The sequence below is a fragment of the Candoia aspera genome, chromosome 1 (assembly GCF_035149785.1).
Source record: "Candoia aspera isolate rCanAsp1 chromosome 1, rCanAsp1.hap2, whole genome shotgun sequence".
In the NCBI taxonomy this organism is placed as follows: domain Eukaryota; kingdom Metazoa; phylum Chordata; class Lepidosauria; order Squamata; family Boidae; genus Candoia; species Candoia aspera.
In genome coordinates this window covers 279788281-279815258 of record NC_086153.1, presented here as the reverse complement: position 1 = coordinate 279815258, position 26978 = coordinate 279788281, and the positions used below count along the sequence as shown (strand labels likewise).

The 26978-nt window shown below is 39.3% G+C and overlaps 2 protein-coding genes across 4 annotated transcripts in view; both read left to right on the top strand.

Moving 5' to 3' along the window:
- MAPKBP1 (mitogen-activated protein kinase binding protein 1) overlaps positions 1 to 11038 on the top strand; it is a 137089-nt gene extending 126051 nt beyond the window's left edge. Inside the window, exons 30-31 of the mRNA XM_063289913.1 lie at positions 3484 to 3569; positions 6633 to 11038. Of these exons, the coding sequence (XP_063145983.1) occupies positions 3484 to 3569; positions 6633 to 6929 (383 nt within the window). The 3' untranslated portion in view covers positions 6930 to 11038. The remainder of the gene's footprint in view (positions 1 to 3483; positions 3570 to 6632) is intronic.
- A 3385-nt stretch (positions 11039 to 14423) lies between these two features.
- Positions 14424 to 24276, top strand: JMJD7 (jumonji domain containing 7). Of its 3 annotated transcripts, none has more exons than XM_063289911.1 (8): positions 14424 to 14509; positions 15964 to 16117; positions 16307 to 16560; positions 18340 to 18396; positions 18957 to 19052; positions 20292 to 20368; positions 21193 to 21352; positions 23500 to 24276. In XM_063289911.1, the coding sequence occupies exons 1-8, from the start codon at positions 14431 to 14433 to the stop codon at positions 23607 to 23609; spliced, it is 987 nt and encodes a 328-aa protein (XP_063145981.1). In that variant the 5' UTR covers positions 14424 to 14430; the 3' UTR covers positions 23610 to 24276. The 3 variants fall into 3 exon arrangements, with proteins under 3 accessions (XP_063145981.1, XP_063145980.1, XP_063145982.1); XM_063289910.1 differs by having other exon boundaries at positions 14424 to 14518; XM_063289912.1 differs by lacking the exon at positions 15964 to 16117.
- The last annotated feature ends 2702 nt before the right edge of the window (positions 24277 to 26978 follow it).

The following is a 26978-nucleotide window of genomic DNA, read 5'->3' as shown; positions in this document are numbered from 1 at the left end:
TTAATCTCTTTAGCACTGAAAATATAACAAAGCAAACTCTAAGTGTGTCTTATTGACAAGGTAATTTCAGAGCTCATGGGTCCAGTCTTAGGTAATCAACTCTGAATATCATCTCTTGGTTTGGGTAGGAAATTGAAGGAGTCATTCCTTCAAAGACTGTAGGCTATGAAATGCTTTAAATGTTTATGCCAGCACCTTGAATTAGGATAGGAAATGAGCTAGAAGGCAATAAAGAGGATGAAATGCTGGCATGTTATCATAATGCCAACTCCACTGAGTGCTCCTGCTTTAACTGGAAATTTTTGGGATGTCTTTAGCAAAAGCCCCTCATACAATGAGTTGCAGTAACCAAGATGAGAGAGTATTATAGCCTGTATTAACTGAAGTAAGGCTATCTCGCTATCAGGTAGAATTGGAGCTGGCCACAAATAAATAAGGCATAATTTGAATATTTTAAATATAAAAAACTAGCTAACAAGTGCCAAAATTTGAGGCCCAGGCCAAATTTACCCCCCCTCTAGTCGCTATTCTTACTGCTTCTAAAGACAAAATTAGATCTAGAAGTATTCCCAAGCAATGGATTTGATCATTTAGATCTTCCAGAACAGATTGAATAACCTTTACCAAGTCAAATCAGTCCATGAACAGGACCTGTTTTGTCTGTATTGGCCTTCAGTTTATTGGCTCTTAATTCCATTCAAGCCCATGGCCCGGTACTTCTCCCACCTCACCTGAACTTGAAAAAGAGAAAGGTCTGTATGGCAACAGGACACCAGTAGTGCTTTATTCTGAATGATATGACTGAACAATTTAATGTAGCTGTTAAACAGCAAGATAAAGTCCTGTGGAATTCTGTATCATAAACAATACTGTATAGCATTGAGCAGAAATCTCCGAGATGCACCACAACATGGAGCTGGCCATCCAAAATTTCAGGAGAACCATTGCAAAGCTGTTTAACACATGCCTAATTCAAATAAATTTTCCAGAGGGATATCATGGTTGTTATTGAAAGCTGCTGAATGGGCCCTGTCTTCCCTGTAGCAAAGATTATTGCACAGGACTACCAAAGCAGTTTCACTGACAGACAACTCTAAGTCCTCTTTGCAATAGATTTAGAAAATGCATTTCATCCAGAAATAATTTATTCACCACTTAGAATAAAGTGGTGATATTGGTAGGGAGTAACTGGTGCATTGAATAGGCCTTGTGTGGCACAGAGTGGTAGGTGGCAGCATTGCAACAGAAACTCTCCCCATGACTCGAGTTCGATGCCAGCGGAAGCTGGATTCTCGGGTAGCCGGCTCAGGTCGACTCAGCGTTCCATCCTTCTGAGGTCGGTAAAATGAGCACCCAGCTTGCTGGGGAAGGAGACGACTGGGGAAGGCAATGGCAAACCACCCCACTATAGTCTGCCAAGAAAATGTCACGAAAGCAGCGTCCCCCACAAAGGGTTGGACATGACTTGGCGCTTGCACAGGGGACCTTTCACCTTTCAACTGGTGCATTATAAAAGGATATTTTTTATCCAGCCATTTCTAAAGCACTTTTACTGCAACCGATAAAAAGCACCCATACAAATTCATTAAGAATATTAAATAATTAATAAAACACCACAAATATCAACTTAATAAAATGTTTTTCCATAATATATCAAGAGCAAATAGTAAAGCAGTCCTTTTAATGCTGTAATAGGCCTCAAGTTATGCTATAAAAACTCCTTAAAATTATGTCTAGCATAAATTGTGTTGCTCTGTCAGATGCACAGAACAAAGGATTTTTGAGGGTAGAAGGAAGGAATGGGAATCTACATTTTATACTTCCCTAGTGGCTTGCATGCAACTTTGGGGCTTGGGACAAAGTTATCATCTGCTTTCAGTCTTTTTCCATCTACTTGTGCACATATTTTTCATCTATGGAAGAAAATGCCATGGGAGGCGAAGTATAGTCATCACAATGGCTATCTGCTCTTCATGTCTGAAAGTTCATTGTCACTACTTCTGAAACCTTGTACAACATTCATCTAAGAATTGTGGAATTCTTATATACCATAATCAACATGTCCATACATCTGCACTGGCACTGATTGATTTCAGCAGCAATGTAAATACATAACAATGGGAGAATTGCACATATGCTGAAAAGAGAATGGTTGCATTCTCATTCAGCAAGAATAACAAGATTATAGAGATTATTCACATTGTAAATTAACAAGAATGTGAAGAATGCAAGGATCTCAGATATTAGCTGGCGTTGTTGATGTTTCTTTACTTTGAATGTGGCAATCCCAGGTTTGTAGGCTAGATTGGGAAATTGGAAAAAGAAAATCCCCAAAGAAGGAAATGGCTAGGGTTTTGCCAAAGTGCACACATTTGTGTGGTTATCAAGTGCTTGAGTTGAGCAAGTCTTTACCTTATATCAAGTCAGCTCCTTTCCTTGAGCACTCTCTCCCAACTCAGAAACTTTCAGATCTTTTGCTTAAAAATAACATTTTTTAAATACAGATGGAATTTTGGTTGGTCTTAATGTTATCTTTGTCAGGACATAAAGGCTTAAGCATATGTGTGTGTGTCCATTTTTATGTCATTTCATCATGTGTCATTACATGCTTTTAGATGTTTGACCCTGCTTAATTAGTAGGATGGCAGCTAGGCAAGTAAGCAACCAAAGTTAAACCTGCCTTTTAATACCTGCAAGAAAGTGATATAATGCTAAAATAGACTTTCTATATCCGTGTGTCCCTCATACTGTATCCCATCTCATTAAGCTTGTAAAATAAGATGAATTAATGCATAAATTAGCAATTTCATCTAGTATTTCTCAAACTTCAGATGGCCATGACATATTTCTTTCTTCATTTAATTGGGAGCAGACTTTTAGACTGGGATCACTGATTGCACTAAATCATAGCTGTTTAACCAAGGTTTCTTAAATAAAAAACCATTCTGGCTGAGTTCATATTGAACATGCTAAGCCAAGCCCAAACAATCCATATTACTTGGTTGCATTACTTCCTCTGATGGCCAGAAATTCTGTTGTATGCCTTCATCTGGAATAAATTAAATGATCTAATTGTAGATGATGCAGACACTGCAAACTGACTGGAAGAGAACCAAGCAAGAGATGTGTGCGGCATCCTTTTTGGATGACTGCTTTATGCTGACAGGCACCTTTTAACTATTGAACTACTTTCTCATAGCACACAGTTTGGGAAATACTAACACAGGCTATAGGCAAAGAAACTTTGGTTGTGGATAGGCCTAACTGGCATCTCAGCATGCTATCTTTGACAAATCAAGTTAATTGACAATGTTTGCATTAAGTTACATTTCATGAATTGTAACTAATCAACTGCTTCACATGATCAATATTTAAGAATCAGTGAGATGTCTAAAACTAATTCTTCAATAGTGAGTCAGAGGGCAGGACTGAAATTATATTTCTGTTCAATGTTTATGTTCTCTTGTTCTTCCACACTACCAGGTTCTTCAATCAGTGTTGAGCAATGCAGGCATGTAGTATCTGAGCTCCAGGACAGTATGCGTAAGGCCATCCAGATATATCGTATGGTGAGTCACCCCTTCATTTCATTTAGATTTAACTGCTTATACATAACTAACTGTATTAATTCAGAAACATATAGCTAAGAACAGGAGCAAAAATGTTTCATTCAAGAGCAGACATCTGTGAGGACTACCTGTAATAATATTAAAAACAACAGTATTTGTCTTCTTCCTCTTCTGTTGACCTTTGAAAACCAATCCAGACAAATGCATTCCACCATGCTTCTGAAAGGTCTTGGGTCACTTTACTTGCAAGTAAAGAAAAAGTAAGGGGTTGCTAAAAATGTATGAATATATATTTATAATGCATATTTTGGCCTTATCTTTAATATAAGCTATGGCTGGTGAGCAACATCCAAGTGGTCCAATAGCAATGATAGAAAATCATCACAGAAATTCCTTGGGGTTATCTGCTGTCTGACCTTGACTCTGAAAACAAGAATTATCTTGAGCCAGAAGGGGAAAACAAAACTTATCGGGAAAGAGCTGGGGAAATAGAAACCAGTAGTGACTCTGCAGAGCGGGAGAATTTGGCTTGCCTCCAGTTCCAAGCCTTGTCTTGCTGATCCAGCCAAGTCCAGCCTTGCCTCCAGTTTCAAGCCTTGTCTTGTCGATTCAGCCGAGTTCAGCCTTGTCTCCAGATCCAAGCCTTGTCTTGTTGCTCCAGCAGCCTTGCTTAGCCTCCGTCGCCAAGCCTTGCCTCACCTCCATGCCGTGTCCTACAATCAAACCTCAAGCTACCTCCTTGCCACACGCTCTAGCCACACCCAGCCTTGCTGATTCACTGAGAGAGTTAGCCAAGTTCTGTCTTGCGGTGTTGCCACAATCTCTTGCTACCCTTGATCTGGCAGCCTTGCCCTGTGTTTCTCCACTGCCTGGGTGGACTTGATTGAATTATATTGCCTATTAATAAGTACTCTTTTCTGTTGTAAATAGTTGGTTGTTAATAAAGAACTTCCTTTGTAATTCTGCCTGGCCGTCTCATAGTCTGAACAGGACACTGTTCTTGTTTTTGTGCATGATTAGGGACCTGATATAACTATACTAGTAAACCAGCAGATAACCCCAAGGAATTTCTGTGATGGTTTTCTATCATTGCTATTGGACCACTTGGATGTTGCTCACCAGCCATAGCTTATATTAAAGATAAGGCCAAAATATGTATTATGAATATGTATTCATATGTTTTTAGCAACCCCTTACTTTTTCTTTACTTGCAAGAAAAGTGACCCAAGACCTTTCAGAAGGATCATGGAATGCGTTTGTCTGGATTGGTTTTCAAAAGTCAACAAAAGAGGAAGAAGACAAATCCTGTTGTTTTTAATATTATTACAGGTAGTCCTCACTTGCTGATCATTTGCTCAGCAACAGTTCAAAGTTATGGCAGTGCTAAAAAACACAACCTTTAAGGCCCATTTACGACCATTTACAACCTTTGCAGCATCCCTCAGTCATGTGATCACCATACAGCCAGTACGTGTTGTCCTGTGCCTCACCTGTAGTTTTTTCTCCCCCCACCACCTTGCAGAGCAGGGAGATTAGAGAGAAAGAGATTGCAAGAAAGCAAGCTGTTTGCTCTTCTACACATTGAAAACAGTGTGATTGCGTCGGCAGCTCAGGGCTGGGAGCTGCAGGCACGCTATGCAAACAGTTTACAGTAGTCTCTTAAAACTGCTTTCTCTCCAATCTCTCCACTCTGTGGGGAAGGGAGGAAAAAAGTTAGCGGTTTCTATAGGCAATCACTCCTTTGCCTAACCTTTCCCACTGCCAGTGCAATCGCATTGCTGTTGGTGTATAGAAGAGCAAACAGCTTACTCTCTTGAAATCTCTCTCTCCAATCTCTCCACTCTGTGTGGTGGGGGGAGAGAAAAAAGCAAGCAATTTCTGTATGCAGTCTCTCCTTTGCCTAACCCTTTCAGACACTTGAGCATTCCAAAGGGCAGGGGAGTGTTAGGAGGCAAACAAAAGCCAAAAGTGTGAAACTGAGTAGTCTTGTCTCTTTCCAGCTGGCAATCACAATTGCGGTCACATGATTTCCCACTTAGCGACCACTTTAGTTAGTGGCAGAGTTGTCAGTCCCAATTAGGGTCATTAAGCAAGGATTACCTGTATATTAGTACTTGCTAGATCTGCTTGAGAATGAAGGACATTCACATACATTTGAGATAAAGATCTCTTGTATTCTTACATATAAATGTACAGGTAGTCCTCTCTTACCGACCAGAACTGGGCCTGGCAACTTGGTCGCTAAGGGGTGTGGTTGTTAAGTGAAATGTCATGTGACTGTGCTTGCTTACAGTGTCAGTTCCAGCTGCCGTCATTAAGCCTGATGTCATGTGATCGCAACTTGTGACTTCCTGCTGGCTTCCCCATTGACTTTGCTTGTCGGAAGCCGGCTGTGAAGGTCACAAATAGCAATCACGTGACTGTGGGGATGCTGTGATGGCTGCAGCTTCAAGGAACGGCCATAAGTGTCCTTTTTTAAGCACCATTGTAACTTCAAATGGTCACTGAACGAGTGGTCTATCTGTACAAGAATTGGCTTGTTCAGTGTGCAGCATAAACACAACCCAAACGTACCAACTCTCAGGTGAGAGACATATTGGGAGAATTTTATTTTTCTTTTTTCTAAAGGAGTGTAGATGGTAAGGGGAAGGAAAGAATGCTACATCCCTGCAGCCATAGTGCAGCTGTGAGTAGCAGTCAGAGCATTTAGGACTACTATACTGGAAGACAGAATTTTTTAAAAGCCATTTTTATTATTATTTGATATTTGGTTATTGGACAAGTGGCAGAAGTGGAAACAACAATAGAAAAACCTAAGACAGGCTTCCTCAACCTGGGCATCCTCCAAGAGTGTGGGCTTGAACTCTGGGACAGGGAACTCTGGGAGCTGAAATCCAATTTGAAGAATGTCCAGATTGAGGAAAGGTGACTTGAATTTAAACACTCTTCCATGATTGCAAGTGATAATCTTGTCAGACAGGATTTAATGTTGGCTATTTTTGTTCCTTAGCTTTCATAGTATAATAAACTTAGGTCTAAAACATATTTGCATTTCTTTTGCAGATATCTACTGACATGGAGTCTTCAGCTGACAAAGATGAGATTGCTGGTCTTTTGACTGAAACATTCTCTGTGATGAAAGAAGAGTTGGATTCCCTGAAGGATGGCAAAGGACTTCAGAGGAAGAAAGATCAACTGATACAACCACAAGATACGGTTGTAATGCCATCAGGGGAGGGCGGTGGTGGAACTTTATCTAGTCCTCGGCACTTTGGAGATGACCAGACTCTTGCCTTGTTGGAGCAATACTCAGAGTTACTGCTACAAGCTGTTGAACGCCGTATGGATAAAAAACTCTAAATTGTAGTTTTAAAGGACACACACTTTGAATGGAATGCTAACAACCATACAGAAAAACTGATGGAACTTTGTCATAGTGACAACTTGAATGAATACTTTGGGGTGTTTTTTTAATTCGATGGGCAAGTATCTTTTCTTTTAACAGAAACAGTTCTATCTACAATTTTTTAAAATGTGCTGGTCACAGTACTAATCCCCTTGTGCCTATCTCCACTAAGAGTGTTAAGAGAAATATTTGGCTGAAAAATCATTCTACCGATTAAAGAGAATTAGTCCCAGGGGTGGCCCAGCCTGAAACTGCTGATTTAATAAAATGAGATCAAGCTGAAACTGGTTTGTCCCTCAGCTGTGTTATCTCAATCTAGGTATAGACTATTAACACTTTTATTTATTAATTTATTTTTGTGACTATTGTTCTGAAACTTTTTACCTGTGTTTTGTAGTTGTGGCTATTTTGACATCTTCTCCACAGTTTATACTGAGAGAAATTTTGATATAGTAAATATACTGACGGATCAGCGGGCAGATTACAGAACTTCTTTCTGCTATAACCTGCGTTGCTGAATTTTGCTTCCTTATTCCTTTTTATTATGCCACTATGTTTAATTTTGTGTTTAGAATTGTGCTCATCCTGCTTCTGTTTTCTGTTTAAAGAAAATCCTACGCTCTACTTCATCTATATTTGCTTCCACAAACACATATCCTTTGGATCAACCTCCAGAGATTTGTTACAAGGCTCGTTGGTTAAAAGAAAGGCTTTTTTACCTGACTAGTTCTACATTTTCTTAGATTTTATGTAACACTTGATCTATCAGAGTCAAATTGATGCAGTTGAAGAATTAGCTAATTTTTTTTGAAGTTCTTACTAGCTGTGTTATGTCAGTAGAGTTAGAACAATGCCAATATCATGGGCCCAATAGCTGTTCTTGTGAATATAGAAATGTAGAAAAGTTGATGTGATGGGGAAGGTTTAGTGGTAGAAAACAGTCACAGGAGAAACTGATGAAAGCTTATAATCAACAAATCCTCAAGGAAAGCTTCAGATATTCCTAATCTCCCAAAAGGGGGATCCTTTTTATCTGTCTATGGCTGAAATCTGAAAACAATCAGGCAAAGTGTGAGTGTTCAACAAATACTGATTGCTATGACACCGCTACTCTTACTTCCCTTCCTCCTTTTTATTGGAATGTAAATAAAGCTGCATGAAATAGTATTATGTTCTACATTTTACCAGACTTCTCCAACTTCATATTAATTAGCTCTTTGCTGTTGCTCAAATAAAGAAGGAAAGTAAGTGCAGATATACATCCTTTCAGTTATGGTGTCATTTGTTTTAAATTATTAGTCCTAATGTGAAGTATTCACTGATAATAAAGAAACATTTTAAAATGATAGTTATAAAACTTTAATACTACTCTCTCAGGATAGACAATAGCAGTGTTTCTTACTGGTGATCTGATCATCTTAATAAATAGCATCACTGTTATAGCCTGCCCTTCCTCTTCTGCCCTCTAGATTTGTTGAGCTTATAACAACTTTCTTGAGAATTCCTAGCCAGTATGGTGAAAAGCTAGGAATTCTGAAGATTGTACTCACAGCCGATCTGGAGGGCACCATGGTGGAATAGGCTGATTTAGATATTTCTGAACAGTTTTTCCACTTGCATTTTTTAAACTGTCATGTGAACATCTGTCTTCACTGCTCCACAGGGCTGGCAACCTGCAGTATAGCTTTTTGTCTGAATCTCACTGGCTTTCATTCAGCAGCACTGCAGTGCTAAGAGACCTGCAGAGCTATTCCAGTGGCTGGCCATTGAACTCCAAGGCTGGGGACTTGGAGTAATTTTAGTGCTGTTTAATATGAGAATTCTGGATTTTTTATTTGTTCAGAAAATTCTCTGAATAGATTTGAAAGATAGTTGATGCACTTGTTAAAACTGAACTTCAGCTTTTTCTTCCCAGCTATGAATGATGGATCAAGGGTGAGATTCAAGCAAAAGTGTCTTATTACTAAGGATAGACTGCTGGAATGTACTCTTAATTGAAGTAAAAACTAAGGTGACTCTTTTCTACATGTGCATGTTGGGAAATCTCTTAATAGCCAAAATGTCTTCTTCCCTATTCACATCTAGACTGTAAAAAGTGTTCAATGCTCAGGAATCTTTCCTGTCTTGGGACACATACACTCAGGTAAAAGAGTCATACTTCCAGATATCTTGGGGCATGAACAATGGGGAGATGAAAGTGTCTATTCAACCTTGAGAGGTGTCAGATGTCTTCGAGAACAGAATCAATTTGATGATAGCTTATACCTCAGTCATTACGAAGTAACGATTAATCAAGGACTGTCTTGGGTAAAAGGCAACATAAAAGTCCCTGTTAATATTAAAGCAAAGTTTCCACTGGGTAAGTTTCACTGCATTATTCTTAGATAGGGCACTATTTATTTTCATAGACTGAGATAGGAAAATAATACAGATGGGGACTTAGAAGTGAACTAGAATTGTAGTTTTGTGGGGTCTTGAGCAAGTAGATATTTGAGGAGGAATGGATAGGCCTGTAGTTTCTACTATTACATTGAAAGGCATGTTCAGGGCTTCTAGAAAAGTAGTAGTAGGACTAAGAATCAGTTGATTCAAGGAGCAAAATAGGAATGAAATAATTCTGGAATGGAAAAGACACTGTAAGTAGATATAGCAGTTAAGCAGCAATGTAAATGGATTTGTAATTAAAAATTGAGATGCGTTTGTCTTTTCAAGTGCCCTTTATTTTCCCACTGATATGTATGATTTGGGAGGCTTTGGGAATGTATATTCTCAGCCAGTAAGATTTCTCAAAGCCATTTGAGTTCCATGAGACTCTGACCTCCCTATATGTGGCCAAAAGGATAAGGAGAAAAGCCTATGTTTTCTTCATGGAAAATACTTGATATAAAATATGCTTTCTAGTCATTGGTGACACCCTATAGTGATTCATATATAGACTTTGGAGCATCGTTTTTTGAAAAGTAAGATGATAAGAAGATTTTGTGACAGTAAAATGTTAGCATACTTTTTGTTCTCAACTGCATGCAGTTTTTCTAGTGTTACTATTGATGCCCACCAGCCTTTTAGGTAAATTTTGACAAGTATCTAGGGAGAGGAGAAATATAAACACAGTATTTGAATCTGTTATATTTCTACTGTTTTTTAATGTATGCATGCAATTTCTGTATATCAAAAAATCGAGAGACTGTAAAAGATCCATCTTTGAAGTCATATTTGCATATTGTTTCTGCGTTTTCTGAAATGTTTCTTAGTGTGATTTAAAGTTTCTTATACTATTTCCCTTTTCAAAGATAGCCTTTATAAAACAAATACTGTGCATGCAAATGAGACAAAATGGCCTATCCCTGTTTCTATAGAAACACAAGAAAACTTTCAAAGGCTGAAATATGTACACACCAGTTATAGATATATGTATCTGGTGCTTCTACATATGAATGTCCTGATATTTACCTATACTTCTTTCTTTTTGTAGTAAATGTCTTTTTGATATTGGGGCTTATTAGCTTCTCCTTTCACTCTAGTGATTGACGACACATTCTTCCCAAAGAAACAACCAACTAACATTGAGGGCAGTGTTTGAAAACTTTATAAACAACATTGTCATGTATGTGCACTCAGCCACTGGACCAACAGAACCCAGTATTAAAAATATTACAGATTCAGAATGCAGAGCAGCTACTGTATGGCCCTTCAGGTACTGCGAACTAAATTGTTCTTTCTGTAGATTAAAAAAACAAAATACCTTGTATTATTTGTAAATAATAAGCTGAAGCTGGGCTGCTTATATATTGGGCTAACCTGCTGTAAATTAGGAATAAGCCATGTCTACACAGCATGTCTTTTAAGCCTAGGGCACAGACAAATTTTATCTGTGTTCAACACTCCCTTTTTATCCTACACTTGTTTAAAAGGAGAAAACAACCGTAAACCTTGCTTATTTATAAATGGTGTTTTGTATCTTGGCTTTAAGGGAAACTGAACCTTTTAAAATGTCCTTTTTTAATTATTTGAAAATTGTTTTAATGGTTGTGGGGGGGTTGCACTGTGAGCTACTTTGGGGGGTATTTTTAATTCATTTATATTCAATGTCTAAATTTCAATAAAACAAATTTATTGCTACAAATTTATTTTCATGCTATTGTTTGTTGTTATTTTGTTAAGGCAACTGATGAACTCAGTGGGGCTGCAAAATGAAGTGGAATATGCTACATTTCCCCCCAGTAATTTTGAACAGAGAAAACAGCAAAAGTTTCTTATACGTATCATTAATTATTGTACAGTAAGACAGCCTCCTGTTAAGTATATTGAGCCCTCTCAATATAATGTCTATGGAGCATTATATCATTGCAAAAATGCTTATCGTTTAGGTTAAGGCTTTTCTGTGCCTGTAAGAACCTTCCCACAATTATGTGACATAATTATCTAAATCTGCTTTGTACCTTATTGAATGCACTTAACTAAGAAATTCTTTTTTACTTCAAATGTAATGCAGATGTTTGTTTTCCAGTAAATAATGATACTGCTAAATGGCACAAACTAGTCTAGACATGGTAACTTCAAACCAGATGTTGTAACGCATCCTGCAAATTGTTTACAGTGGCCTTGAAACAAATGTATGTCTAATAGCCTGTGACAAAAACAAAGAACTGCCAAGCAGATAAAAATTAGTACACAGAGCTGTGTTTCCATATGTTTCACCAATCACCTGCTAGCTAACCTAGTTATAATGGGGAAAAGCATTAGTACAAATATACTGTATACGGAAAATAGGATTTATATATTTTCTAGTATATGCCAATGTAATAAGATGATGGTGGTGGTAGTAATAGTTTTGCTATAGAAAATAATTTGATTCTACTGCTCACAAGAGCCAGTTTGGTGGTGTGGTTAAGGCACCAAGCTAGAGACTGGGAGTTCTAGTTCAGCCTTAGGCACAAAGCCAGCTGGGTGACCTTGGGCCAGTCACCTTCTCTCAGCCCTAGGAAAGCAGTAATGGCAAACCCCTTCCGAAAAACCTTGCCAAGAAAACTGCAGAGACCTATCCAGGCAGTTGCCAGGAGTCAAGACTGACTCAAAGGCACTATATGAATATTAGGTATGTTTGCTGCCTTGAGTTCTATATTAAAAAGGTGGGATAAAAATCTAATAATAATTTCAGCAACAAAATATACTGTTTTCTTGGGATTACTAGAAAATAGAAAACGATTAAATGAACTTTTGGAACGAAAGTTTGACCTGTTTGGTCAGGGACAAAATGATAAGTACTTTTTTAAAAGACTGGAAACTCTTTTATGGACGTTTTGTTGAAAACAGAGGAAAGTGATTATTTATGGATTTGATTATTGAAAAAAAAATTAAATATGGAGTTGAAGGGATTTTTGTAATATTAAAGAGGGAGGTTGCTTAATTTGTTAATTTCTGTTACAAAGAAGGTCAAAAGTCACTCATTTTTCTTTAATCTTCCCTTTTTTCTTTTTTTTTCTTTTAGATTTGTCTTATTATTTAAAAAAAATCTCAATAAAATGTATATATAAAAAGAAAATGATGAAGTTCAGCTTCAAGTCTATCTTGGCTAGATTTCTTTACTGCATTGTACCTCAATGAAATTTTTAAATTCTGTATTATGACTTAAGTAAGCAATAGTGTAAAATAGCTACTAAAATAACAAAACCAAGCTCCTACACTTCAGATGAAGAGAATATACTGTACACATGTGAGAGCAAACAGGATAGTTTCTAAATATTAAACTGTTACAATATGGCATCCTAAAAACATGTAAGAACTCCTCTTATGTTTTTAAAACTGTGAGCCTCAAGAGAACATGGGTGGCATATCCTAGGTTTACTTCTGGCCAAGTTTGCAAATAATTTCTTTAGGAGGCATTGAGTTCATTTGCCATAACGTATTAAACGAGGTGATGATGATGATGACAAAGAGAACTTGCCCAAAACAATACAATAGGCCTTTTTTGTCCATTATCTCAGCTACATTTTAGTTACCCCACACTTTCTCTGGGTCTTTATATTTGGGGGAAAAAAATGAGGCGAGAAAAGGCCAGCATCTTTGTTTTACAAATAATCCCTTACCTATGAAAAGTGGGCATGAAGGTTGAAATAATAATAATAAATGGAAATGGGGGTAGTAGAAATGCTGATATAGAAATAACTGCTATCCATTTGCTCATTTTGTTGGACAGAGAGTGAATCTGGACTTGGCAGGATTATGGATTGTGATTAACGTAAATTAAACTAAGTGAGACATACACCTTAACTACAATTGAATCTGTGGTCTGGATTGAGATGATTGGGGAAGCAAACCGCAGCATTTTAACCCCGTTGGCATGTTGTGCAAGCTGGGTCTTTTGTCAGAAGCACTCAAAGATTTAACTCAAAAAAACACATTTTAATGATTATATACTTTAACTTTGGTTTGGGAGCAAGCAGGCAGTGAGCCCAAACTACATCCTTTGAACGAATTTTAGTATAGCTTTTGCTGTTTTTGGCAACATGTAAAGCCTAATCAGAACTTGTCTATCCCGGGCTTCTGTCTTTACACTGAACCTAAACTGCAGAACTTAAAACCCAACACAATTTTTGATACCGTCTATTCTGTTCTCTATCTCTTTTTTCTTTTACCACCTGACATGCAAATATTCCAGGGAACTCTGTGTCTTTTGATGGGGAGGTAAACTGCCCTGGTTTCCACACAAAATAATTCAAAGTATAGCTCAACATTATTTACCGCCTACATGAAAAATAAAATCCCAACAAAATATCTCAGAATATTAGGTTTCTCCATACATTCACATTTACTGGGCCATTATGGCAGTACTCAGTCAGCTTTGCCTGATCTCAAAAACGCTAAGCATGCTTGGAGTTCCTTAAAACTTGTCTTTAGGAGATATCAAGTCTGAAGACTGGGCTGTGTAAAGAATTTCCAAAGAATCACCCTGAGGTAGGATATATTGGCCGTTTGCACAACATACTTACAAACTTGTTGTGTAAGCAAAGACCGTATGACCGCTTGTTGTGACTGACATACGAACCGAATAAAGCGGGTCGCGAAAACCGCAGGAAAGTGTGCTGGGAGAACACGTGTAGCATGGAGGAAAAAAAAAAAGCGGGGGAAAGTTGACTTCAAGCTTCTCGTGCCTCAAAAAAGGCCGGGGGGGGCTCACTCGGAAGCTGTGTAGCGTATATAAAACGTTTTCCTCCAACTGCACCCGCAGAAAAACCGCGCAAGTCCGCCGCGACGCTCTGCTTGCTCGAGACATGCAGTACTGCAGCGACTCCCCGTCTGCCCGCGACCAGGCACTGAGAGAGGTCGGGCTGGGACAGAACAGCGAGGCTCGTGCAGCCGCTTCCTTTGCGCAGGGAGGAGGCGGAGCCTGAGCCTAAGCCTGAGCGCGGCCACTGGGCCAGCGCAGCGTCGCGGCGGCTACAGTACAACTCCTTGATGGCGGAGGCCGAAGTGAAAGCGAGGGCGCTGAAAGCGATGAAGCGCTGTTTGGTCGGTTTCGCGACCGAAGCCAGGGGTGAGCGGGGTGTGTCTGTGTGAGAGAATGAGACAGTGAGCGTTTAGCTTTGAAGCCCATTAGAGACAGTGAAGGCTAGTTCTCCCTGGGTCTTGTAGTGCATAAATGGAAATAAGAGTATAATCCATTTATAGACTAGAATACAGGAAGAAAAGAGTATGGTAGTAATTCAGTACCATGCTGAATGTTGCAGATCGTAAGAGTACGTTCTTACACAGGGCCGGTTTTAGGAGCGGGAGCGTCATTGCCGAAGCTGTCTCTCTGGCCGATTGGGCTTTGTAAAGATCACGGGATAGACTTTGTGCGAGGACCCTCCTTGTCTTCCATGGAGCCTGCAAAAAACCCTGATCGCTACACTCCACCCAAAATAATAATAATAATAATAATAATAATAATAATAATAATAATAATAATAATAATTCTGCATACAAAATGCTGTGCATTCTGTAATGAAGCAGTGACCATGGGATGAGGTATCATCAATGTGCAGATGATACTCAATTATACATCTCCATCCTGGGTGATTTAAGTGATGCTGTGACCACCCTCTCTCAGTGCCTGGAGTCTGTAGGGGTCTGGTTGGGGAACAACAGGCTTCAGCTGAACCCTGGTAAGATGGAGTGGCTCTGGGTTGGGGGCTCCTCTGTATCCAGGAGTTTACCATCTTTGGTTCTGGATGGGGTCACACTGCCCCAGACAGACCCTGTGCGTAATCTGGGGGTCCTCCTGGACTCACGACTCCTGTTCGAAAAGCAGGCGGCAGTCGTGGCCAGGAGGGCCTTTGCTCAACTTCCTGTTATGCACCAGTTACACCCCATCCTGGATCAGAAGACCCTCCGGTCAGTCACTCATGGCCTAGTCATCTCCTGTATAGACTATTGTGATGCGCTGAACATGGGGCTACCCTGAAGAGTATCTGGAAGCTATAGTGGGAAGGGGGGAAGCCAATCCTCGGGGTGGTTAGCACCCTGAAGATGCTCTTGTAAATTAAGAGCTTTTTAACACCTATGTCTTGGATTATATTTTTATTTAAGAATATTGTTTTATTGTATTTTAACGATTATTTATTCTTGTTTTAATGTAGACCACCCAGAGTCGTTCTTTGAGTGAGATGGGTGGTGACTAAATTTGTTGAATGAATGAATGAATGAATAAGTGTGTGTGTGTGTTGTGTGGAGGCGGTTGATAGAAATAAAGGGAGGCATGTGGAGCATAAGATTACCAAAAGACCAGCTTCATTCAGCTTCAGCAACTATCAGTCCCAGCCAGAATAGCGAATAGCTGAGATCTAAAATATCTGGAGTACAGTATGAGGAATAGACTACTCCTGCTCTGTTACTGAATCTTCTGGGAAGAATGGCAGAATTATCACTGCCCCAAGAAAAGCCTTAGGCGGAGTTGTCAATCCTGAAATGTTTGCAATGCTTATAGATTTTTTTTCTCTATGTGAATAGAGTTGTGTTGGTCAGAATCAGTGCCGTATCTTGAGACCCTCCCACCTCCCCTGGAATTCTATCGAGAATGGATCTGCCCAAACAAACCATGTATAGTCCGAAATGCTTTTAACCACTGGCCGGCTCTGAAGAAGTGGACTTTGGGTTACCTGAGGTAGGAGGCTGCATAGCAATACCTCACATCACTTACAGTGTTCAGAGCATATAGATGTCTTGATGCTGGTGTTCCCAGCACATCTGAGAGAGTTCCTCCACTTTTGCCTAAAACATTCTGATTATTCTTTCTGGCATAAGTCTCTGTTTCTTGCGCAATTATGAATCTCTTGTGATATTTTTGGTGCAGGCGAATAATGGGCTCCAAGCTGGTGAGTGTGGCAGTAACTCCCAACGGTTATGCTGATGCAGTTTATCAGGACTGGTTTGTTATGCCAGAGGAGCGACATATGCCTTTCAGTGCTTTTTTGGACATTTTGGAGAAAAAAGTAACTTCTCCAGGGGTGTTCTATGTGCAGAAACAATGTTCAAACCTGACTGAGGAATTTCCTGAACTTATAGGTGATGTGGAGCCTGAGATACCCTGGATGAGTGAAGCGCTGGGTAAATATTAAAATCCTAATATTGCAAAATTGATACTACAGTAGAAATTTGCTTTCTGGCTTTGGAATGCTCCAAGACTTTGCATTGTTCATGGGGATTCTGCAGTCAAAACTGATGGTTTTACAACTGTGCATGCAGTTCCCATTTAAATAATAACTTCTACGCCTTTTGATGATGTTGGTTAGGATGCACAATCTCTCTGGAGCTGAGGGCCTTTGACTGGTGTAGTAGTTTGCCTGCCGAAAGTTTAGCAGAAATATTTTAAACTTAATTACAGTTAACATTACTCCATATAACATAAGTTAAAAGTCTAATGTTTAATTTATCAAACACATGCAGGCCAGCCCAATGCTTTTTAGAGTTTCATGAAGCCTTAAGGCTACAAGGTGTGCTTCCCATTTATAGCAGAGACATGGGGGTGGGATAGAGGGCAGTGTCAAAACAGTCATGATGTAAGTTGCAATCATCCAGTCAAAACCCTGTCCATTTTTAAATGTGCATTGCAACACACATAAAAAAGGGGCATGACTTTGATCCCACAATTGCAGCCACCATGTTGACTTTTTTGACCTCCTTGTGCAAATGCCCCTGATTTATAGATACATTTGCACCGGCGGATGGAGTTGTTTCCCATTAGAAGTTAACAATGTCCCTTGGAGTTGTTAGTCTTAAGCCAGTGACTTATAGCTTTAAGTGGGCTCGTTTTGTGGTGAGTGCTTGCAGAAAACAAGGGCAGAGATTTTGAAGATCCTAAGGAAAACAGGTTGAAATGGTGTAATACAATTAATTTAAAAATAATTGTATTGCATAATTTTAACATCCCCTTGAGTTCAGTAAATGCTGCAAGTGTTTTGGGTAGGCGTTTTGTATAGAGTGTTACATGTACCTGTATTATTTACATTTTACCTGTATTCTCAGCAGTTATTTGCCATCCCTAACTATGTCCAACAATTCCATGTTTACCCAGTTTGGAGGTAAAATCATTGCCTTCAGACTAATCCTCATTTTTAGTTTATGTGATGGTGAAGAGTTCCTGGTTTGTGAGTTGATGTGGTATTTAGTTGCTCTTCCATTATTCCAGAAGGGCAAAGATAGTTTATCTAATCAAATTTAACTTTCTCCCTTCTCCCAAACTAAACCCTATTATAGAAGATTACAGAAACAGGATATAAATTAAAATATCTCAAATTGTTGGATTGTTTTTTACTACAACACTAAAATTGTATAGTTAAATCATGGGTTGCTCTATATATCTATTATTTAAATAATTGCATCTGAATATTGCTAAAATGTTGCTAAATATTATAAGGAATTTCCTGCTGGTAAAAGTTCTTCAGCAGTAGAACTGTCCGCCTAGAATAGTGGTGGATCTTCCTTGCTGGGTGGCTACTACAGGAGATTGGATTAGATGACCTATCAGATTTCTTCCAATTCCTACAGTCTTTGATTCTCTGAGTTTCAATTTTGGCTTAAGGGAGATTACATAACCCAACTATTAAGGATGGGAAAACTAAAAATCAGAAGAGAATGAACATGAGCATCTGTTGTTAGCTGCTTTCATTGGGAATATAAAACGATTCATTCTTGTGCATAATAATAATGATAATAGATATTTCTGTGTCATTAACAGCCGTTTCTTCCATATTTGTTTAGAAAGGATGTTAAGAAAGGCTGCTAATCGACTGAGTGAAAATAAAGTTCTTCACCAGAGGATCCTGCAGGATAAGATAACAGAAACCCAGACCTTTCCTGATTTGATTTTTTTTTTTTTTGAAATAGGAAAGAAGCCTGATGCTGTGAATTTCTGGCTGGGAGAATCTGCTGCAGTGACCTCATGTATGTACGATGAGATCACTGCATTCTCTGCTGCAATTCATAATTGGAGGGCAAATTTAGGCACCAAAACGCATTTAGAAAAATAAAGGATAATTTCTGCTTTTAAAAGAACTTAATATTTGAAATATCATCTTTACTTCTGGCTGTGATCTCTATAATTGGACCTAGTTCCCCACTAACATGTTGCAGCTACTTCATCTTGATAGATTTTTGGAGGCAAGAAAGTGGGTGGGAGCGGTGGACAGAAAACACAGCAGTGACGTCTGGATTCAATTCAGGGTGTCAGGTAGGGCAGCTGCATTAATGAAAGGCTTACCAGAAATTCACTAAGTTTCTTCAAGGCATGATTGCTCAATATCATTATAATCTGTATTTTAAAGGATTGGTGGATAGAAAAAAAACCCAACCCAATTCATGGACAGTGCAAGCATGCATAATTATGAAAGTTCTTACAAATTCATACTGGTGCTTTATTTTTGCATTATCTTTATAATGGAGATAACAAATTACCATTCCCTCTTCCTTTTCCCAGTCTTTCATTTTTCTCCCTCCAATCTTAGTACACAAAGACCATTATGAAAACTTGTACTGTGTGATTTCTGGAGAGAAACATTTTCTGTTGCATCCACCAAGTGACCGTCCCTTCATCCCATATGGTATGTATTTTGAGAAAAGGAGAGTAATGGTGTCAGCTATATGATATTGATACTTTGTGAGTCATTCAAAATTTGCCTGGGCTTGGACTTCCCCAGTATTTTGCTGTGCAGCAGGAACGGTTTCTTTATTAAGCAAAGCATGGACATTGCCATACGGCATGGGTGCACAATTGGTACATACAGCTGAGGTACATGAAAAGCCTGGAAAAGGAACAAGGAGATGAGACCCTTTTGATGCCACAGTGTCAGGTCTGCACTTGGTCCTTGCCTCTTCTGTTGCCTTCGGTGCTCATTCACCCAGGAGATGCTAACTGTAATGAGACACGGAAGACATTACTTGGGCATCATGCACTACAATAGCCTTTCCCAACCTGTTACTCTATAGATTGTTGGAACAGTAATTTTTAGAATTCCTAGTCTTTGGCAGTGTGTGCTGGGCATTCTGAGAGTTGTATTCCTCAAACAGCTGGAAGGCATCAGGCTCAAGAAGACTGTGCTACAGACTCTGGACTTTTGGCACACTTTCTGGGAAAAGAACAGTAACCAAATTAGAGATTATGTGGTATTTGTGGTTTCTTTCCTGTTTTTAAAACGTTTGTAAAAGCATCTAGGTGCAGGTGGGGACATTTTAAAATGGTGCAATGGGGGTGGGGGGGGTTTCAGGTCTATTCCTTGCTAAATTCCATTCCTCTGAAGTTGCTGTTAACTTTGAAGGGGAAAACGTATGGTTAAAATTTTCCAGTGCTGATAGCAATTGGGAGAACTGGAATTTGGATTCGTTAAGCAAAGGGTTATATTTATCCCATGCTGTGACCCTACTCTAAATTCCCCTCCTCCAGTGTGGCTTAAAAAGAAAAGGGGGAAAAGTGAGTTCCAGAATTCCCACAGAATGCCTAATTTGTCCCTGATATTTATAATAGGTGCTTATATGTGGAGTTCTTCAAGATCAAATGTTCTGGGAAAAATAAATTCCAGTAAAACAATCTGGGGTATCTTTAAAATTTTTGTTTAATTAATGCAGAGGTTCCCAGACTTTCTCAGATGCCTCTAGCAGTTCCCAAACTGTCTGTCATGGCATCCCAGAAAAGACAAATTGTTCTGTTTATTAAGTAGTAAAATACCCCATGGCGCTCCTGTGAGTTCACCACAGTGCCCTGAGATGCCGTGCTGCGTAGTTTGGTAACTGCAGAGTTAACACTAAACAGTTAAGTTTGCTTGTATCTGTATTTCATGTTCCAGAGTTGTATCCACCAGCAACCTACCACATGTCAGAAGATGGGTCATTTGATGTTCTGGAAGACAAAACGGCAGAGAAGGTATGTATAGGATTTATGCTAATAGTAGCTGTCTGTAGGACAGCCAGTCTATATTATAAGGTTATTTTTATATCTTATTAGTTTAAAATATTTTTCATGTTCCACTATAGATAAAAAATTTAAAAGATGCGATATTTGATTCATATTTCTGCTTAACATGCTACAGTTCCCAAACCTATTATTTATTCATTCATTCATACATATGAGCTACAGTGGTGCTTAAAAATTTGTGAACCCTTTTGAATTTTCAATATTTTTGCATAAATATGACCTAAAATATGATCTGTTTTCCACACAAGTCCTAAAACTAGGTAACGAGAACCCAATTAAACAAATGAGTCAAAAACATTATACTTGTTCATTTATTTATTGAGGAAAATGATTTTTATCACATGTTTATGCAGAAATATTGAAAATTCAAAAGGGTTCACAAACTTTTAAGCACCACTATATGTCAGGGAACAAACATGATTGGCAATTATATATTAACATTCAGTCCTGTTTCCACAATAACAACACCATCCAAAGACAGGCAAGACAGAGAGTGATATATTATGATGCATAGTGAATAAACATGCCAGTGCAAGGATATCTAATAACATGCTGTGGATTTAAGCAAAAGTAGGACATGTGTACATTTTAATTACCTAATTGTTTAAAAAGTCCTTTGATTTTTGGTTAGATAGGAAGTTAACAATTGTGGAGAATTCCATTTTCAAGTTTTTTCTATTGTTTCCTGTAAAAAGAGGAAATTTTGATTCATTTCTGGAAGAAATCATCTTATTAATAGCTATTAATATCACATTAACCTTTCATCCTTAAAGGTACCCTGGATCCCTTTAGATCCTTTAAATCCAGATCTGGAACAATATCCAGAATATGCTCAGGCAAAGCCTTTCAAGTGTACTGTGAAGTCTGGTGAAATGTTGTATCTTCCTTCTCTTTGGTTCCATCATGTTCAGCAATCATTTGGCTGCACAGCAGGTAAGAGAAATGCCAAAAGTATCTTTAATTTGTAATCGCTACCTGCTCATCAGATTTCTCCATCAGTACATATATATGACATCCTTCCTCTGTCTTCAGCTAGATTTTTTCAATGTCATTCCAAAATATCAAATCAAATCCAAACTTTATTATGGTCCTAGACTAGCATAAGGTGGGTGGGGTATACTCAATTAAAAAGCATAGAAGACACATCAGAGTCTAACAAAAAATTAAAAGCTAGAGGATATGAAGGATATATGTATTAAAACAGAAAGTACTGTATACAGTATATAAAAAACAAGAGTCTAAAGGAATCTTTAAAAAAAGGGTAGGAGCATTAGATGGCTGTAGGGGTGTATAAAGGTTAGAATACTTACCTGGCAGGGACGATACCATGATCATTCCAAAATAAGCCACCGGTAGACATAGGCCTGTTTTTACTCATTGGAATTCTCCTCATGGAATACTTCTGCAGGCAGACACGTTGGAGTCTTCCCAAGGAGTTACCTTGAGAAGATTACAAAAGAAAGAATGAATTGATAAAAATTTCCTTTGTCTTCTTCCAGTAGTTGGAGCTTCTGCTTGAAATAATATTTATTTTTTATAGAAGGACACCTTAGGATCCAAGCCATAGTCTTCGAATAGATGAGATCTGAAAATAATGTTGCATTTTAGTTGGAAAGTTCAAATTCTTCCACTACAGTTTCACAGTTTCTTTTGTGCAAACTCAAGTGAGAGTTGCATATACAGATAGTCCTTTGTTAATGACTACTCGTTCAGTGACTGTTTGAAGTTACAGCGGCACTGAGAGAGTGGCACTTATGACTGGTCCTCAAAGTTCTGCTGTCCCAGCACCCCTGCAGTTATGTGATCACAATCTGGGCATTTGGCAACTCGCTCACACAGCGGTTGCAGCATCCTGCGGTCACGTTATTGCCATTTGTGACCTTCCCTGCTGGCTTCCCACAAGCAAAGTCAATAGGGAAGCCGGCAGGGGAGGTCACAAGTCAATCCTATAATTCGCTCCCGCTCCTGCCGCCTTTTCTTCTGAGGAGCCCAGCTACAGAGTTATGAGATCCTAGGGATCTCATGCTCCATAGTGCGTGCCCGCCCACAGCACCCCCTCGCCTGCACTCCATAGTATGTGCTTGCCTGGCCACACTCACACAGTTGCCACTTGTGCGCCCTCTTTTATCCAGCAGCAGCCACCCCCTACCCAGCCGCTCTTGTGCTGCACCGCAGCAGCCACTTACCTGCCCACCAGCTTGCTTGCGAGCTGCCTGGGACTTGCTACTTCCTGCTGGCTTCCCCATTGACTTTGCTTTTTGGAAGCTGGCAGGAAGTCGTGAGGAGGTCCTTGCTTAACAATGGCAATGGGGACTGCCGGAATTGCCATTGCTAAATGATGCGGTTACATGACATCGTGCTTTACAACACATCACTTAGTCATGGATATTCCGGTCCCAATTGCCATAGTTAATGGAGGACTACTTGTATCTGTGTTCATTTAAAGTGAAGATGGTGCGGAAGGTCTTCACAATGGATTCTATATCATCCCTCTACTTCACCCCTTTTAATATACAGATTTTTAAAAAAATGTAAATTCCATTTCCATGGAAAATATATAAAATTAGATGTGTGTACAGTAGATGTGTACAGATGTGTAGAAATCATATTAAAAATACTGTATCAGAACTCCTTTGTCGTCATAAAGTAATTAATACTAGTAATAAAGCTGTTTACTCAAGCAGAACTGTTGAAATCACTTGGCTGAATTACTTATGATGGGCAGAACAATCGGATTACTCTCCTTCAAGGCTCCAGTAACCAAATCTCTGAAAAACCCAGTGTGTAGATTAACAGAGCTCCGCAGAAAATCATTTTACATAGATAGTTTTCATGAAGATGCTGCTCTGGTTTTAAGCAACTACTGTACTACTGATGTAATATATTAAGCGGGCATTAATCTCTTACACATTGAAGATTGGGTGCTAATAATATTAAGGGTAGTATCTGCAGGTTATATCTATAGATTTGGTTCTCAGTGGCGTTGAATCACAAAGTTCATTAAAAAGCTTTAAATAATGGGGTAAGAATACTATTAATATTGGCAAAGATAGATGATATGCTTTTTCTTTCTTCCTCAGTGAATTACTGGTACGATATGGAATATGATCTAAAATACTCCTATTATCAGCTGCTGGATTCTCTCACGGAAGCTGCACAACCAGTCTTGGGGTCTTCTTGGAACAGCTAACCTTTTACATCTGATGTTGAGCTGTGCTTAGAATTTTTTTATACCTTTATTCATATGAGTTAAATAATTTCATAATCGATCTGATAAAAACAAAAGACAATTTTTAGTATCATATGAAGGTATTATAAGAGATGTTGGACAAACTGTACCTTACAAAGCTGCTTTTCTATCTTCAATACACTGCTTTGCCATCACTGTGTCAGTTACCAAATCCTATTCTGAGGTGACCAACTTTATCTTAAAAAATTAAACAGATTTTCTAGCTCCGTTTCAATTAGATTTCTGGACAGTGTTTGGAAGTGACACCATTTAGTTCTAGTGTAAAATGGTTTTCTGCAGATAAAGTGTTCTAATGTCTTCAGCATCTTCAGCATTTGTATAAATCTGTTGGATGAAAGAATATGGAATGGTGTTTAGTGCACAATGCCTGCCAACTTCCTGTTCCTTTATCCATGAGGCCTTCAAGCAGTATGGTCATCTGTGAATCAGTTCCTGGTTCACGCAATACACTATGTCATACTGTTTGCGTTGGGTTTGGCAATTGTTGCAACTTAGCATAAAGTGTGAATTGGGCCATTGTGGCTAAAAACAAAATTCTGGCCTAACAGGATGTGTGAATCCAATATATGTGTACAGAACTAGTGGGCTAATAAACTAGGTCAAGAAACCAGAGCTGAGTATATGATTTTTTCACCCCCAAGATGGTGATAGCTTAGTAGCATAGTCAGAATTCATCTATCTGCCTACTTAGTCATACAGTTATTAGAGGGGCGCGGGTATCCCTCCTATTAAAATAGGTAAGGAGAAGAGACATAGATCTAGCCCTGAGACACTGAGGTGGGTGAACGCTGCCAAACAGTTAAAGATTAATGACTGCCTAACAGCCAGTGTTGCTAGTGAATACCACAAGCCTCCCAACATCAAGGGTATGATAGACAGACTGTTCACTCCAACTCCCAACTTGCCAACCAGAGGTTTCTGGGATAGAAGCTTCCTGTCAGGATGATGAGGATCAACAAATACCATCACCAGCAAGGAGAAGAATATATTGCAAGTCAGTACTTGCTCTCATAATTCTTCTGACAGAGTACAGGTAGTACTAGGGTTAGGCCCTGTAGCCTATAATGAGATTAATGGGCTGCCAGCTAAATCAGTGGCAGACATGATGGCTAGCTACTCCCTCCTAACTGCACAGACTGCTAGCCTTGTTTGATCAACATGGATCCATCTCAAGACTGACGAACTGAGGAATGAAATAAAAGCTTACGCAGGGATCTTGCTAAAGTGACAACAGCATTCTCTTCACCCAGTCAGATCCCCTGATCAAAGGTTTCACAGAAACCCTTAACAGGGCATCTCCCATCATTTCATTCTCTCATGTTGCCAGATGGGAAGGGTGTGCGAAGTCAGGGTGTAAACTGGTTTATTATGGCTATGAAGCACATCAAGTACGTGGGGTTGAGATATGACAGGAATACCATCTGGATGGGAGAGGGAGTGACATGCTTCGTGGGAAAGGGGACTAGTTAAGGGAATGTAGTTTTAAATTAGATTTGAGCGGGAAATCTTTATTAGCAGCTTGCCTTCTGTACCGTTCATTACGCTTCATTAAAACAGTTCAAAGAGATCCAGCTTCTTGACTGTATGTGTGAATGCTCAAATGATCAGGTGCTGACACCCCCTTGTCAGGTTGCTGGGTCTAATACTATGCTTCCTGATATGCAGACAAAAAATAGACCATATAACTGTTGGCAGAATGCTGGGAAAGCCTTTAGCCCAGGAGAGATCAGAAAAGTCACACACCAGGCATTTCTATAAAAATAATTTATTTACAAAAAGCAAAACTTATTTAAAGGACTTAGCTCTCATTCAGAGCTACCTAGCTTGGCTACATATCGGCAGAGAAAAAAAAGAGGAAGTAAGAAACAAGTCTGGGCAGGATCCTCCCCCCAGGCAATTTGCATGAAGCGCGTGCGAGGAGACAATCAAATACAACCTCTTCACCAGGCCTAAATGATTAGGTACAATAGCAGTCTTAATCGTTAGTAGGAAAACCTCAACAATAACAACTACTTAAAGGTGAACTCTATACTCTGCACATCTGGCACATCTCAAAGAGGTCCCTAAATCTGCTTGCACCAACAAGTTGCTCTCAAACCTTTCAGAAGAGTCGATACAATCTAAAGGCAGCATTTCCTCTAGGACACTGGCTATTTCAGAACATCCCAGACCACAGGCTGAACTCATTACTAACATCTCTATAGCTTTGTCATTGTCAAAAGTTAGTTTAGAGAACATAGCCTTGATTTCCCTCTGACCCCATTAACCTTTCAGACGAGCTATACAGAGAAGCTGGTAAACCTTTGTTATGGTCTTTGACCAACATATACAGAAAGGCATTTTCCATCTCCTTGAATGCTTGCAGATCTCAGGAAAATTCAGGGCTCTTCACTCACACACCCCCATCCCTCTTAGCAGAAAACTGGAGAAGTAACACCTTGTCCAGCGTTATGAGTTTCTGCAAGCTGATCAACATCCATCAGGAGCAGTGGTCACTGCTGACCCACCTTCACGCTACCTTCCTACCATGCAAGGAGATCTGCTACTATAGAAATGAGAGTGTAGCTGCTCGCTCAACAGCCTGAGTGAAAACCATTGCTAGGACAATGATGGGCATACCTCGGTATACCCATGTAACAGCTCTGTTTCATGAGCTGCACTGGTTGTCAGTTTGCCTGCAGGAGCAATTCAAGGTGCTGGTTATCACCTATAAACCCTTCATTGCATAGAGTCTGTTACTTAAGCAAACACCTGTCTCCCACAGTATCTACCCAGCCGATTTGATCTGGCAGGGTTGGCGTGTTCTGGGTTCCTTCGATTAAACAATGCCATCTATTGGGACCCCAGAAATGCACTTCCTCTGTAGCAGCACCTGCTCTGTGGAATGAGGTTCCCCCCCTGAGATCTGGATGACCCCCATCCTGCTGGTGTTTCAAAGGGCTTGAAGATGTGGCTCTTCACCGGGGCTTTTGGCTAGAGTGAGTGAAGTCCCCTTTGGATTCTCTGGGTTTGTTTTTCTTTTGTTCCTGTCTGGTTCTTGTCATCCTTACCATCTTTTATTCCTTGTTTCTTACTGTATTTTTTTCTTGTTTTAACGTTTTTACTTGAAAGCTGCCCAGAGTCGTTGCGAGTCAGGTGGCATAACAATAACAATAACAACAACAACAATATAGTTCTGCAGGTTTATGAGTTCTTGTATTATCTAGAGCAGCATGTTTGAAAAGGCAGCTAATACATTTTATCTTTCACTTCATACAAACTTCAGCGTATCTTTAGTTTCATGGAAATACTTTAATGAGATAATTCTTA

What these genes read in the sequence shown, in the direction of transcription:
- JMJD7 (XM_063289910.1), top strand. Translation starts at nt 14,431, where the DNA reads ATGGCGGAGGCCGAAGTGAAAGCGAGGGCGCTGAAAGCGATGAAGCGC. An exon ending in TGGACTTTGGGTTACCTGAG is followed by an intron (nt 16,118 to 16,306) that starts GTAGGAGGCTGC and finishes TTTTTGGTGCAG; the next exon opens with GCGAATAATGGGCTCCAAGC. An exon ending in CCGTCCCTTCATCCCATATG is followed by an intron (nt 19,053 to 20,291) that starts GTATGTATTTTG and finishes TTCATGTTCCAG; the next exon opens with AGTTGTATCCACCAGCAACC.